The 16,552-nt window shown below is 35.5% G+C and overlaps 1 protein-coding gene across 6 annotated transcripts in view; it reads right to left on the bottom strand.

The window, feature by feature from the left end:
* Shoc2 (SHOC2 leucine rich repeat scaffold protein) overlaps positions 1–16,552 on the bottom strand; it is an 80,664-nt gene that overhangs the window by 17,502 nt on the left and 46,610 nt on the right. For 4 of the 6 annotated variants that reach the window (XM_075974390.1, XM_075974389.1, XM_075974393.1 and 1 more), the window contains exon 3: positions 4,878–5,015. The exons of the other annotated variants lie outside the window; for them this stretch is intronic. In XM_075974390.1, the coding sequence (XP_075830505.1) occupies positions 4,878–5,015 (138 nt within the window). The remainder of the gene's footprint in view (positions 1–4,877; positions 5,016–16,552) is intronic. 6 annotated transcript variants of the gene reach the window in all.

Below are 16,552 nucleotides of genomic sequence, written 5' to 3'. Positions count from 1 at the left end.
GGAAGGAGTTATTTAGCTCACAGTTTAAAGATATCATGGCAGGAAAGATGTGTAAAGAACTGATATATTTCATTCTATTTAACAACTATAAGGCAATTTGTATATTTGAATACAGTATCTATCTAATCATGACTCAACTACTGTCATGTTTTGAATGTTTAGACAAATTCAGTAATAAAAACCTTCATACATGTCTGTGCACATACCAGAATATTTCAAGATGTGTCAGAGGGTTATTATAAACTGTTATGAATATGATGACCACACAGCTAAATTAATTTCACTTCCACAAAGTGAGAGCCCATGCTCTTTTACTCACTCTCTGCAGGACAAGCAGTAAGATTATACTTTATTCCTTGCCAATAGCCACTGTCACAATAAAGCCAGCAAAGGTGGGATTTCCCCTCAAGTAGCAACTGTGACTGTAAAAGGCAATAAATCTTGTAAAAGAACTAGAAGTATATAAGGTATCTCTTTCTCTCCTTGTGATGCCTTTCTCTATCACAGAAACATTGCCAAGCAGTCTTTGAAGTCTACCAGAAGAGTAAAGGGTTAATAATGGAAAGACCCCATAACTTTGCTAAAGTAACTGGCATGCCTCGCTAAATTACTCTCTACAGTAGAGCAAGGGACAAACACAAGGCTTTAAATGTCTCTCAGTCTCATTCTGTAGTAACAAACAGTGTGGTGATGTATTTCTAAATGCTCAACACTCAAAAGCCAGTAAACAGAAGCAAACTAGATCTCACCCTTAAAATCAGAATAGATTTCCAGAATTAAAACATTTCAAACTAAAACTGTCGCTGTGAAATTGTTAACTACGGCAGAACAGTATTCCTACCCTTCCCACACCTAAGCTCTGTCCTCCTTTACGGTAGGGTTAGAAAGAAGATAAATTTTTAAAAATAAGGCCCATGAAAAATCCATGTCTGCAAATGCCTTATCGCTTATTTAAGAGAATGTCAAAGAATCACTCACATTAAGATCTTATTACTCTCAGCAAAGTAAAAGAGATTGTAGAAATTAAGTAGGAAATATCAAAATTCATTTATGCTTGGGGGTAAGAGGCAGCACAGGTTTAACATTTGTTATAATTCTTCAGCACTGGTTCCAACTACAAGCTAAACTGCAACCGTGAAATCAAAAAAGGTCTGCTTTAATGTTGAGACACCACGGCTAAGAAAACCAGCACAGGCGAATGCCTGTATAAATGTAGGCTGATCACTGCCAATCACCAACAGCTTTAAGTGCTTCACTTTGACTGTAAATTGTTCTCTGCTCCACTTTGACAGCTTGCTTTCTAGTGCTGTCAAATGTTTAAAGAACGGTGAAATTACATGGCTATGAATTAAATTAGATACTTTCAAATCTGGCAAATGTAAAGCATCTTTAGGTTAACTCAGTTTTAAGTTGATTAAGACTATTTAAAACAGTCTTAATCTTATTTTAACTAAGTAGCAAAAAAATCTGTACGAAGAATACACCATTCTAAAGATGAAATGACATCAAAGGTGTATTTTTAAGAAAACTGGAAAAAAAAGAAAAGCTAAAAAGAAATGCAAAAATCCTGAATGTCAAAAACCAAAGGAATATAACTACTTCAAAAAACCAACATATTATAGCTAATGCTACACTGAAATCACTCATAGCCTTTGGGGGGGGGGGGGGGTGTTTGTTTGGTCGGTTGGTTTTTGTTTTGTTCGAGGCAGGATTTCTCTCTGGCTGTCCTGGAACTCGCTCTGGAAACCAGGCTGGCCTTGAACTCACAGAGAGATCCCCATGCCCTGCGCCACCAGCCCCAACATAACCTTTGTCTCTATAACCACAATCTCTGACATTTCTCCAGAGTCTGGAGCAACAAAGACCTCTGTGAACTGGCCTGTGTTTCAGCCTTGACTGCAAGGTTTTGTTGCATCCTCCTCTCTTTATCTAAATTTCAAAAAGAAATTAAATGTTTATTCTATTTTAGACCCTTCTCCCCTGATTTTAGAATGGTTATCAGAAATTCCAGAATATTTTATGGAAAAGTAGGTTCATCCTCTGAACAAAATTAGACTGTGATAAGACTTAAGATTTTCCTTCTATTCACAGAGAGCTCTTGAAGTAGAAGCGGTTTCTATGCGATCAAGTGTAGTTTAAATCAATCAGCAAGGTGAAGACTCCGACTTCAGTGCCATCAGCTGCTCTTCCCTGATTTCTTCTGCCTCTTCACCCAGCTCAGGAGCTGTAGTGGCCTTGGTGTTGCTCATGCAGGGACTAAACGGCAGTGATTATTGGCAAGAAGGAATGGCTTCACAAGAGCTGATGCTACAGAAAGCAGTGGAAACAACTTGGCTACTTAAGATAGGGGGGAGGGGAGGTTGGAAGAATTGAGCAGCTGCTCCAGGACCAGCAACTCCACAGGGCAGAGAGGGTGGTTCTTGTTTGCTCATTGTAATCAAACTTTCAAAAATGGCAGCTCACAACCATCTGTAACTACGTTTGTTTTCCTGTCTTAGTTGCAATAGAGTAAACCAACATTTTTATGTTTTTCTATCATTTCACTCATGAAATACCCAACCTCTGTTTAGACCTGTCTTGACAGGTCTCATAAATTCCCTAGAAAGAAACTTTGGGGATTTGAGGGGACAGTTCAGTGGCTGATATACTTACTAAGAGGGATAGAGATCCAAGTTCAAACCCCTATGCTGTGAGACAGAGGCTTATCTGAATTTGCATCAAGTTCATGAAAATATAAAATTGTATTTTACTAGTCTCTTCACTGTACTACCTTCTCTTTTCAAAGCTTTTCTCTTTTGTTGCATTTAATCTTAACTTATATTATTTCTATCTTTCTTTTATTGGTTCCAGGGTATTTCTTCGACTTTAACTTATAGGTCAGTATTTTGGTCTTTGTGTTTATTATATAGTATTTTCCAACTAATTTAATTTGGTAACACATCTTTTCATTTGTATGCATATGTGTATGTTAGGAGGAGAACATACTATTAGAAGCCAGAGGTCAATGTCCAGTATCTCTATTACTCTCCCCATCATTTTCTGAAAGTTCCTCAATGACCCTAAAGCTCACTAGCTGGCTAGATCAGCTGGCCAATGACGTCCTGGGATCCCCATTACTTGATCTTTCCAACACTGAGATTACAGGATTATGCCATCGTGTGCAGCTTTTTATGTGGGTGCTCAGAATCTGAACTCAGATCCTCGTGACTGTATAGCACTTTAGTCACTAGGTCCATCTCCCTAGTTCCTTGGTAGACGTTTCTAATAATTGTGTTTGTTTCTTTTTTGTATCAGCCTCAACATAATCATGTTCACAAATACAGAACATACTCCCTCCATGCTTTTTCATCTGAGATCACTTCTCTGTCCAACCTAGCCATTTCAATTACTTTAAAAACAAAGCAGAAAAAAAGTTGTTATGGTTTCTAATATCCTGAATCACACATCTGTTCTTTTTATATTTTAAGTTTAATAGCATACTCTATAACTTGTTACATGATGCAGACAATTTTGCCTTTCCAGTTTAAATAATAAATATTTAATTTGTTACTAGTACAAATACTAATATGATAGGAAGGTCCATGGGCCAAGAACTAAAAAGGCATAAGTTAAATGGTAATTATAATATCTAAGTCTCAGCTTGCTTTTCTGTAATTAAATTATTGACTTATATTATTTAAGATAGCCTCTCCACTTGTGGGGAAACTAAGGTCAGGATGTAAAATAAATAAATGAATGGATGGATGAATGGATAAATAGATGAATGAATAAATGAATAAAATCATTAAATAAAAGATACCTCCCACCTAAAGGTTGATAACAACTCCCTCCTATAATTTAAAAAAAAAACAAGCAAACAACATCAAAAGCCAAAACAGAACACATCCTCCACAACCAAAGACTTAACAAAACAGAGGTTAATATTAGCAGTCTAGAAACACACTCAAAACCCAGAAACAATCAGATACTGGAAAGGATTCTGCCCAAGAGCTTTCCCAAACAGAAGATGCACCTGAAGGGTTCAGCTGCATCTAAACCCTGCAGATGTAGAACCCTCCGAGATGCTCCTTGAACAGAGTGAGCCAGAGGTGAGCTCGTCCTCTAGCAAGACACCAACAGACCTTGGTGTCAGCTAGGAGACCCTCATACACTGACCATGACATTATTAAAATGGTTCCTCTAGATACCTGACAGACGCAAACAAAATGATTACTGAGAAAGACAGACTCCAAACCTAAAGTGCTTTATTAAAAGCACCTCAGAAATAGTCATTCAGATTATATAAATCAAGTGCAGATGATATTTTTCTAAATAACAAAACTTATTTAAAAAAACTATTTTGGCTTTTATATATTTCTAGACAATTGAAAAAAAGAAGACTACACAAGTGTGAGAATATTATCATAGCTCAATTCAACTTTTTACAGTTTGGCAAAATCCTCAAAATACATTTTAAGCATCTTAAAAACATCTCTTACCAACTCAACATTACAAATGAACAACTGTAAGTTATATCATTATGCTTTAAAAACTAGACAATAGTGCTTTTATTTTGCACTGCGGTACTTCAACAAAGAAGAGATCACACTGATATAACAGTATGTGACATTCTGAAATAAACTAAACAGAAATCCCTCCATTTTACTGTAAGTATACACTAACTCCATGTTTTATCTTCTTTATAATACCAAATGAATTCATTTCCTAAGATCTAAGTTTCCTTTATCAAGAAATAGAAAAGTGATTTAAAGTACTATTCTAAAACTTTTACTACTAGTTTGATAATTTTGAATTTGTATTACCAAAATGGATCAAAAATAGTCCTTTCCATAATCATGTAGCTATAGATATCAGTATCTTCCTTTCTCCCCTCATACCTATTGTATCTGGGAGGTCTAGTAGTTCATTGTGCTGCAAGTCAAGGTTGGTTATCTGTGTGCAGTTTCCAATCTCCTTTGGAAGGTGTTCAAGTTGATTGTGAGCTACATCCAGGGTAATGAGGTTACATAATTCACCTGTAAATTGATCAACATAATAATAAGCATTAAGAAATATATCAGGTAATACTGAAAGCAAGGGAGTACATTTATGATTCCTAAGTTCAATCTGTACTTCAAAACGGTAAATTATCTGCTGAAGACAGTCCTGTAGTGAAAGAAAATTTCAGCTCAACCAGACTCTCAAACAATTACTTCAGAAACTGACAGCTAATGAAATGGAAAGGATGCTTATAAACCAAGGCTTCATCCTTCTGTGCTGTGTGTTCTTGGTGCTGTCTTTTGGTCCTAGGGACTGAATCCCAGGCCTCACACATACTAAACATGTACTCTGTCACTGAGCTACACACAAACCACCTTACCCTCTAATCCTGCCATATATTCTTTTGAAGTGGACATTTAGAGCACAAATGCTAATATATTCTAAGACTTTTCAAAAACTGACTAGTTTAAATAACCAAATTCAGCACATGATATTAGAGACACCTTCTTACCTAAATATATGTATGCTTTCAAAATGCATTTTCTGGTGCTATATAAATGACTAAACTGATATTTTAAATAAAAATTCCTTCACAATTTAATAGAAAATGAGGTACATTTCCCCTACCCATTCTGGGTTAGAAAGAAGTACACTAACAATTCAAATTTCTTAGTATTAACTGCACGTTAAGACCCTTTTGATATGGGATTCCCCTCTGTATGTTGTCAATACCATTGGAGAATAAAGAAACTGTCTTAGTTAGGCCCGTGATAGGATAGAGTAGAGCTAGGAAAAACTAAACTGAATGCTGGGAGAGAGAGGGCAGAGTCAGTGAGAAACCATAGAGCCACCACCAGAGACAGCCATGTTGGAACCTTGCCGGTAGGCCACGAGTCTCATGGTAAAATATAAAATAATAGAAATAGGTTAATTTAATATGCAAGAGCTTGCTAGAAATATGCTATAGTGTTTGGTCTAGCAGGGATTTAACTAATAGTTTCTGTGTGGTTATTTCAGGAGTCTGGGTGGCCGGGAAACCAACAAGTGGCCTCATACAACACCTATTTACAATAGATTTGTTGATATGAACATGATGTGTTTGTTTGTTTGAGACAGGGTTTCTCTGTGTAGCTCTGGCTCTCCTGGGACTCACTCCATAGAACAGGCTGATCTAGAACTCAGAAATTCACCTGCCTCTACCTCCTGAGTACTAAGATCAAAGGTATGAGGTTTGAAGATATTGAAAAAAGTAAAAACTATAAAACTCTGAAAAAAGTGGAAAAAAACATTTGCAAGTCATGGATTTGATAAGGAATACAGAAATATTTAGAATACATAAAGATCTCCTCAGTCCCAAAGAAACCCATTTAAAACTTGACTGGGGCTGAGCAGCGTCACACCCTGTATTCTGGCAGTAGGAGACTAAGAAAGTTTGCAAGCTAAAAGACAGCCTTCTGCCTGTACTACACAGAAACATGATTCAAAACAAACTGTGAGGAGTTGTGCAGGTTTCTGAGGGGCAAATGCACAAAGGCTAGTACACAGGCAAAGGCAGTTGACATGTCTAATCCTCAGATGAGTGAAAGCAATACATTTTATCACTGTATCCATTAGGATGGCTATTACTGGAAAACAGTGTGGAGAGCAAGTACAAAAATTATAACTTTGAGTTCGGCCTATTGGAATAGAAATTGTCACAGTCTGTGGCAATCAGTAGATTAGCTCCTTAAAAAACTATGAATATAAAAAAATACAGTTATCACAACAAAAATTTCACCTCTGGGAATTCTGAAATTATATTAAAAAAAACAGAATACTGAAAGCAGGGACTAATTAAAAAGTATAACCACTGTTACCTGTAGAACAGTGCTCATGGAAGCATCATTCTTCATAGCCAAAAAGTAAGTATAACCTCAAATGTCGAGAAGTCAATGAACAAACAAAATGTTGTATATATAAATAATATTTTGATTCTTTATAAAAGAATGGAATTCTGACCTTCTGATCCATGCTAAAACTGGATAACCTTGAAAAATATGCTAGGTGAAATAAACAAGACACAAAAGGACAATAAATTAAATGATCCTATTTATATGAGATACTATGTATAGACATAAAGTATAGTAGTTACTGGGTTCTGAAGAAGATAGGGTGGAGCAGTTTAATGGGCATACAATGTTGTTCTCAGAGTATGAAAAAGTTCTGTAGTTAAATAATGATAGTTGGACAATATGAACATACTATCACTAAACCGCTAAATAAATTCTATGTAACATCTACTTTCTAACAATATATATATATATATTCAACCTAAAAAGCCCATGCTAAGATTTATTTTTACATTGGATAAAAGGAGGAATCTCAGAGCAGTCTTCACCTTGGGGGTTGGATAATAAAAATACGTGTATACATAAATAAATAAGAATACACATAATAAAATTAAAGACAGAATAGAGACTAGTCAACATATGTAAATGTTGGCTGTTTAGGAAAAAACAATATTGGTAACACATGCAAGACTTGAAATGATAAAAAAAAGAGAAAAAAAAAGAAGACACATACTACAAATATCAACAGTGAAACAAGCGAGTACATTCTACATTCTTCTTTTTCATTTTCAGGTTTTGAGACAAATCTTGTTCAGTAGCCCAGGCTGGCACTGAACTTGTGATCCTATGACTTCAGTCTTCAAAGTGGTAGAATTATAAGAATGTACCTCCATATTCAGCCCATTTCTTAAGAGTTTTTTTTTTAATTGGTGTTGTTGTTACTGTTTTTGATAGAGGGACAAGTTCTCACTATGTACCACTAGCTAGCCCAGAGCTCACTTTGTAGATCAGGTTAGTCTCAACTTAAGACAGTCCTCCTGACCTTGCCTCCCACATGCTGGGATTACAGTCTGGCCTTCCATCTTTAAAATAATAATAAGTACTTTAAGCAACTTTATAATTGTGAATCATAAATTCAAAAACTTTGGCTATACAAACAATTTCTTTAAAAAAAATCATACACAAACACCAAAACTCAACAAATAAGAACTCCTAATGATACTCTAACCATTACATAAATTTTATATACAGCTGTAAGTTTTTCCCTCCAAAAACTGTGGCACAAATGGTTTCTCTGGAGACTGATACCAAGTGCTTAGACAAGAATTAACTAACACTCATGTAGTCTCTCACAAAATGTTGTAAAGAGGGAAATATTTCTAAACTCATTTTATTAGGCTAGCATTACCGTGATATCAAAAACAGTCAAAGGCGGTACAAAAAGAAAACCCACAGACCAATGGCTAATTCCCTCTTTATATAATATGACACTTTATATATTGTAGAGACGTAGAGACTTAACGTAAGAATTTATCAATTCCAAATATACATACTGGTTCTATGCTTGAAAAATTAACCAACTGTAATTCAATGCATAAACAGTCCTAAGGAAGAAAAATTATCTAATGACTGATATAAATATTAGATAAAATTAAAAGTGTTTTTAATGTTAAAAATCCTAATAAGGAACAGAGAGAAATTTATAATGAATTTTTAACTCTGATTTTCATTCTGATACGTTAAAAACTTGAAGTCAACACTTCTGTCCTCACAATACTAATGAAGAGGCTGTGGATTGACAACTTCTGTTATGGTCATCAGAGACTTGAGGACAAAGTGCAAATTCCTGAGCTAACAACTACAGAGAAATGTGAATTCAGAAGTAAGAGCTGGAGTTTAAGAAAACAGTTCAAAGGTAAATGCTGCTCCAAATTGTGGGATGCAGGAGAGGTAACTGAGAGACTGCAAGAAAGGAGTCCCTCCTCGAAGTGGCCCTCTCTCTGAAGTTTTCACAAAGGCTCTCAGGCAAAGGCGGCAGGAAAATTATTTATTTCACCTAGGCATATAAAGCAACATAAAATCTAAGACAATCTCCACACACAAACAAGCTATTGAACTAAATCTGCACTAACATCTGTACTGCTTGTTTTGGTATACTGGGCAGACTCCAGAGAATCATTTTAATAAAGACCATGTAATTATCTCAGTGTTTCCTCTATATGCCTGTATTAACATAGAAAATTGTGTGGACTATATTATAGGATGCCAATGTTTATTGTGGCAGTAGGATCTCTCTCTCTCTCTCTCAAAATATTCTGTCATTTGTTGCAGTAATGAAATTCTCATTCTGTCAACACATACTAGCTCTAAGACATGAAAGAAATAAGATTGAGTAATAGCAGTACGATAGGCAGAAGTACAACTTAGCTATATGATTTCTATACCTCTCTGTTTATTAACACTTTGGTAAAACAGACAGCCAATATTAGTTCATTTGACTTTATTGGATATTAGAAAACTGAGGTTTCTTTGTACAAGAGAATGTATATAATCAAAAATATTACTCCTGAATGTACAGAATTATTATGCATTAACTTTTTTGTAATAACTGAAAGATTCTGAGCAGCCCCTGCTTTAAGGAAATATAATAATTCAACTATGATAAATGAACTTTACTTTTCTAACATGGTAGGAAGTATTAGGATCCCAGTCCCTGAAATGTAGTTCCTATGCATCCTAGTTAACCGGTTTCCTTTGTAGCCATTTATGTGTATCTTAATGTTTCTGCAGCACCAAATAAATCTGTTATATAGCATACTTTAAGTAACTTCTGTATATTATACATATATGAAATAGTTTTTATTGAACAGCTTATCTTCTACTTTAGATTTATGTAAATATTATGTCAATGTTTTTAGAGGAAGAGTAAAAAATGTCTTGAAAGAGAAAGAAAAACATCAATCTAAATACAAAAAAAAAAAATAAGAATTACATTAGATTTTTCTTCAGAAACCATGCAAAGCCAAGAGTGGAGTGAAATAAAATAAACACAGGCAAGGCAGGGGGAATCACTAACCTAGAAGATCTATTAAGAGTAGAACTGCCCTTCAAAAGTAAGGAAGAAACAAAGGTTTATGGGACTAACAAAAACTGAGGGTGCCTGTACCTGCTAGAACAGATGTACAAAAAATAAATTCAGAAAAAGGATAGTAATACATTCAGAAACTTAACATAAAGAAAAGAACACAGCTAAAATCTTAATTTTCTTACTCATAATTGATTTAATAGTAACAGTTTAGTTAGTCAATGCATTAACAGCAGTAAAATCATGAGAAATGGAAACGTTTTAAGGCAGGACACAAAAGTATTTGTAACAAGGCATCTAACAGCATAGTACTCACTGGAAGCAGACTAGTATTAATCTACATGTACTAAAATTCAACAGCAAGCAAGCAATACCTCTTCAATAAGGAAAAGCATAGAGAGATAGTCTGGCCCAGTGATGCACCTGCAATCCCAGCACTTTAAATGTGGCCAAGATCACTTTAAGCACACACGGGCAGACAAAATGAAAAGTGTTGAAGGAAGAAACCTAAGGCTAACATTAATCAAGAGAAAATGGAATCAGCTGGAGTAATTTCAGACAAAGCATACTTCAAAACAAAGAAAATTATCAAAGCTATAGAAAAATATTACACAATACTAAATGAATGTGTTTATTTGCAATAATCACAATATCTACTCTAATATCTGGTGAGTGGTCATCAATCTAAAGCATCATTTTCTCCCTTCTCAGCTACTACCAGTCTTCCCAGATCCCCTGAACAAACAGCACAGATATAAGCAGCAACTACCAGCAGCTGGAAAACTTTCCTATTCTCCCCACTCCTTCCCTCCTGATCCTTCCCCCTGGGGACTATAGCAATATACACTTACATTCTTTTCCATGTCTTTTACAGTGCTTAGTGCAAAGCATCGTTTGAAAGAAAAATTAATGTTGGATCCTAATACTCTTTACATCAGAATAAAACTTTTTGGTATTTCATCCTCCACTCCCCTTTTAACACAAGGTCTCTTTATGTAGTTCACATAGGCCTCAAATTCTCCACCCCTGCCTGCCTCAGTCTCCTAAACATTGGGATTATAGGCCTGAACCAGCACTCTCGGTTTATCATCATCTTTTCTAGCAGTAAATGCCTAAAGCTGTTTCAACTCTAATTAAACTTCCACTGATATAAAGAAAGGTGCACAACAGACCTAAAAGGGATCAGCAACTAAGTACAACAAGTCAGATGAGATCAAGGAATATGGCTAACTTTGGAGGCACTCCTCACACTCAGTCAGCACTATGACATTTTAGACTTTCTTTGCTGTAGAAGGCTCTCCTGTACATAAAAACAGCGTCCCTGCCCTTTCCCAACAGCCATCTCCCCAGTGAGTCCTAACAATGGGATGACACACAGGATGAGCAAACTGGCTTTCACTTACACCCAAAGTTTCCTTGTTTGTTTCTGTACCGTTACAGTTCATTCTGTCACTGAGCAGCACCCACTCTAGATGAACAGTTTACCCATGCACTTAATGAAGGACATTTCAGTTGCTTCCTATTTTTAGCAAAGATAAAGGTGTTACTAAGACATTCATGTATAAGTTCTTATGTGAACATAAATTTTAACTCATTTTTATATATCTAGAAGCAGGCATGGCTAAATATATTATTGTGGTGACATCATTTAACTTTGTAAGACAAGGATAACTGTCTTCTAAAGTGGCTGAACCACTTTACATTCCTATTAGTAATGGATAAGAATCATCATTTGAATTAGAGATTATGAGTGGTTTAGATTTTAGACATTGTGATATGTGTAGAGATTATATTTTAAAAGAGAATCTCATAGGCTAATAATAAGGCCATTTTATGGGGGTCAGGGAAACCTAGTGGTGTGACTGTTTCTTCTCAAAATGTTAAATATCTATTGTGGCAATTTATGGTCTACACACAAAAGAAAAACTTTTAAAAGTATAACATTGTAAACAAACAAAAAGTGCACAGCAGAACACACATATAAACACAGAAGGATTAAATGTTGATATTTTCATACTATCTGTCAAGCAGGAATGCAAATACATATGCTCTAACTTTATACAACATAGAAAAATAATGCCACACAAAAAAGCATAGATATATTATGACTTACAATCCTATACAATCAAGTAAAATTAATGTATTTTTGTACAAGTCCAAGGTAATGACAGTGGCAGGCATCAATGGTTGGTACTGGTGTTCTCTTTAACTGACATGCTAATTACATGGTTCGCACACACTAGCATTGTATGTTAATGGCAGGTGCAACCTTCTGTAAATATTCTTCAGTAAAAGATAAATAAAAACATGGCATAAATTCTTTGAACACTTAATCTAAATCATGACCGGAAAACTACAAGAGGGTCTGGTTTTTAAAAGTTCCACAAATGAATACCCTACAACATACTTTAGTGAGAAAGTATTTTATTCTACAGAACTTCTCTAAAGTATAAAATAATTGTGTTTCAGGCTCCTCAAAAAAAATCTCCTTTCACACATACTTATTTTTTGAATTGGACAGAGGTCTAAAGGGTTTGTATGCTGCAAATTTTGGGAATGTTCTTTGTGATTTTTCTCCTTCATGCTACCAAAGTTACTCTCAATCTTGTCCTCTGGCATGGGAGGACCAAAAAAATCAGGTACCTATTAAATATAAAACTAAAGACTATGAATCATTTTGACCAGATAATGGAATATAAATTAAGGATTGTAAACTGACAATCGGAAAATTGTTCCAAAAGTCTATTTTCTCAGAGAGGAAACCTAAGGGTCTACGGTAAGTCACTCCAACTAGACAGAAACCAACACAGTACTATAAGAGATACTGGGAGAAGTATAAGAGTATCAGGAACCAAAAGACTTAACCCCTAAAAGCAGAAAACATTAATAAGAAGATTTCTTATATTACAACCATTATGGTTTATTTACTTCTAATAATCACTGCAATACTTAATTTACTTAATATTTACTTAATTCATATACCGATTAAATACTTATCCCTGCCTTTGAGTGGACTGAACCAAGCAAGATGCAAAATATATTTAAAATGATGAGATGTGACATCAGTGATTACATTTCAAAAGACTATACTCTACTGATTTCTCAAAGGTAGAGTCACTTGATGAAGCAAAGTCCCCTTCTCAGTTGATCCTGACAACAACACCTTGAACCTAAGTGGGCCTTCAGATATATCTATCCAATGCTCCAGTGCCTTGGCTAACCTGACTGAGAAACCTTTTGAAAAACAATCGTGAATTAGAAGTCAAGATAGTGATGAACCAAAAAAAAAAAACCCTAAACTAACAAATTGTTTTAAGATCTATGCTTTGATACTCAAGAGGTAATGAATAAAGGAATTACATGAAATTCATTTTTATTATGGCATTATTCATAAATCTGCCTGTGGAACGTAATCTCATCAAAGCCAGAGTCTAAGAAGACAGAGGCCAAGATTGAGAGTTATTAACTTTGGTAGCATGAAGGAGAAAAATCACAAAGAACAGTCCCAAAATTTGCAGCATACAAACCCTTTAGACCTCTGTCCAATTAAAAAATAAGTACGTGTGAAAAGAGATTTTTTGAGGAGCCTGAAAAGGAAACAAAAGTTGAAAGCAAAAACAGCAGATCAAACTTCTTACAGCTGCCAACTACGGAACCATTTTAGAACTTCAGCCCTGCCAAGCCAGAAGGATTAGAAGACAGAGTAGAGCATCAAAGAGCTGTATACCAGAGGAGTCAAAAAAAAAAAAAATCACAGCTCCAGACTAAGGATGCTTACTAGGCTTTTAAGAACATAACCAGGCAAAACCTCTAGGAGCTAAATCCAAATCTCTGTCAGGTTAAAACTACTTCAACAAAAGTTAACTGTAGGGCAAAACAAACTTTTAACACTTATAAAGGGTGATAAGAGAAGTCATCCAAATCACCATACATAACCCATTCAAAGTATGAAGCTCAGTGGTTATAATGAACTAGAAAATGAACCCAGTATATAGGAAAATGGTTCCTAGACAGTAGACAAGAACCAAACATGACCATGTTCTCTAAGACCAAGGAAAAGTTATAAGACTTCTGGTTGTCAAGTCACTACCCAGGAGTAAGTTATAAGTTACAAAACAAGCAGGGAAGACCTACAGAGTCAAGACACCGGAAGTGCCTGCAAGTTGTTATAAGGTAGAATCTGAGAGATAATAGCACAAAAGTAATATTTACATAACCTGAAAGGAAGTCCCATCTAGAATTTGCCTAATCACCATATAGAAAGCAACTGAGGAATGGTGAAAAGCAACCCAACAATTTCCAATCAGAGTGGAACATGACTGGGAATAGTCTGAAAGCCTACCATTTAGAAATTCCCTCATATAAAACAGTCTATCAGTAAGAGTCTTGAGAAAAGTATCTTGAGGATTACTTAGACCTAAACAAGAGGCAGTTAGCACCACTATAACAAAAGCTTAAAAGGAAAATGTAGTGATATTCCACTTGTATTTTAATAAATAAAGCTTGCTGAAGATAAGAATAAAGCAGCCCACTGGTCAGGCTTACAGACCAGGCAGTGGTGACACACACCTTTAATCCCAATAGCCACACTAGTTTACCACAGAAACTGGGCAGTAGTAGTGTATGCCTTTTTTTGTTTGTGTTTTTGTTTTTTGTTTTTCAAAACAGGGCTTTGCTGTAGTTTTCGAGCCTGTCCTGGAACTAGCTCCTGTAGACCAGGCTAGCCTCGAACTCAAAGAGATCCGCATGTCTCTGCCTCCCGTGTGCTGGGATTAAAGGTGTGTGCCACCACCACCCGGCAGTAGTGTACACCTTTAATCCCAGCCCTAGAGACAGAATATAAAATGGGAGGAGACAGCTCTCAGCCAGCCTCATTCTGAGGATTCAGGAGGCAGTATCACCATTTTGGACTAAGATAGAGGTAAGAGCCAGTAGCTGGATGTTTCGCTTTTTTTACCTTCCGGTTGAGCCCCAATATCTGTCTCTGAGTTTCTATTAGACATGGTACAGAAAAACACAAAAGAACTGAAATGATTCCAAAGCAACTGAACTATACATCTAGTATTAGTTAAAGGAATACAACAAAATCTAGACCCAACAATGCTATAACAATGCTCTGGCATCCAATTAAAATGCAATCAAGCCTCCAGATAGAGAAAGTATGATCTCTGATGAAGAAAGAAACAAAAGCAAGAGATAACAACGGCACAACAATACTGAAAAGACTACTAAAAATGAGCTCCCCAAAAAGAAGATATGGAACAAAAATAACACCCAAATGTAATGTACAGACATAAAAAAGAAAAAAAAGGTTTAAAATAAAAATTGAATCAAATTGGATCAACCAACCAGTAGACTTAGAGAGATAGCAATCTGACCCTCCCTCCCCAAGGTTTACTGACTTACTTCATAGGCTCCTCCAAGCACCCTGTGACTGGGAAACATGCCCTCAGGGTGTGACTGTAATCTCTCTTCCACACTTCAGAAACTGACAACCTTAGTATATTTCTCTGGCTCAAATACTGTTTCTACTTCTCTTACTGTCTCTTTTAACCATGATGGCAGCTTCTATCCTCCAGGTATTTACTGTTTTAGTGAAAGACCTGACAATCTGGGAGCAGTTCACTTCCTAGTCTCTAAGATTCCTTACTGATCTCCAATTAATATGAGCTACTTAGTAGTACCTATAGCCCCTTTATTAAAACGAATGACTTAGTAACACCTATGGCCTCTCTTTATCGATTTCCTTTTTCCTGTAAAGTTATTGACTGGCATTTATTTAAAATATATATATAAGATTTTTAATTAATAATGCCTGGATCCGTAAAAGCAATTCTATTGCTCCTGGCAAAACTGAAGAAATTTAAAATATTTTTAAGGATTAAAGGCTTACTATTTAAGGAAATACTGAAAATTAATACCAGAATGTTAAAGAATACTAAAAAAATTTATAAATGTATTAGTATATTAAACTGAGATATAAAATAGCAAAATAGTTTTTTAAAGAGTAAATACTAGGCTTCAGCAAATTCAATTCAAGCTGTATATATTGAAGGCCCAAGATTTAGAATCTAAAAAATTCAAAGAAAAATTACACATCAGAAACAGTTAAAGTATACTAAGTTCATTCAATTTGTTTAAAAAAGTCACTGTGATTCTGTATTATGTATGAACAAGTTATATATTATTTTTTCAATATATAAATAAACAAATTATTACATATTGGCTACATACCACTTGACTTGGATAAACTATACCAAAGAGCTATAAGTTGAGTTTGTTTTCGATAAACGTTATGTGAAGCAGGTTAAAAAAAAATACTACTGACTTTACTTTCTTCCCACATATCCTTGTGAAGGTTATTTTGTTTTGTTTCAGGTGATGGAGGCCACGAGAATACGTTGTGCAACCTTTCTCGTCAGCTGCCACACCCGGGGTCTGTGGGAAGGGTTTCTCGGGGACCTGAGCTCACTTGTCAGGTTAGGCTGCTGCTCACTGGACTTAAGCATCTGCATATCTTTGCCTCCTCATTGAAACCATAAGCCAGGGCCATCATGTTCTCTTTATGTGGGTACAAGGGCATCTCCCTGCCTTGAGAGTTGCTTATAAATCAAGAAATGATCGTGGTCTTCAAAAGGCATACTCTTTAACAATTAAA

Source organism: Microtus pennsylvanicus, chromosome 5 (assembly GCF_037038515.1).
Source record: "Microtus pennsylvanicus isolate mMicPen1 chromosome 5, mMicPen1.hap1, whole genome shotgun sequence".
In the NCBI taxonomy this organism is placed as follows: domain Eukaryota; kingdom Metazoa; phylum Chordata; class Mammalia; order Rodentia; family Cricetidae; genus Microtus; species Microtus pennsylvanicus.
This window is presented reverse-complemented; position numbering and strand designations above follow the sequence as displayed.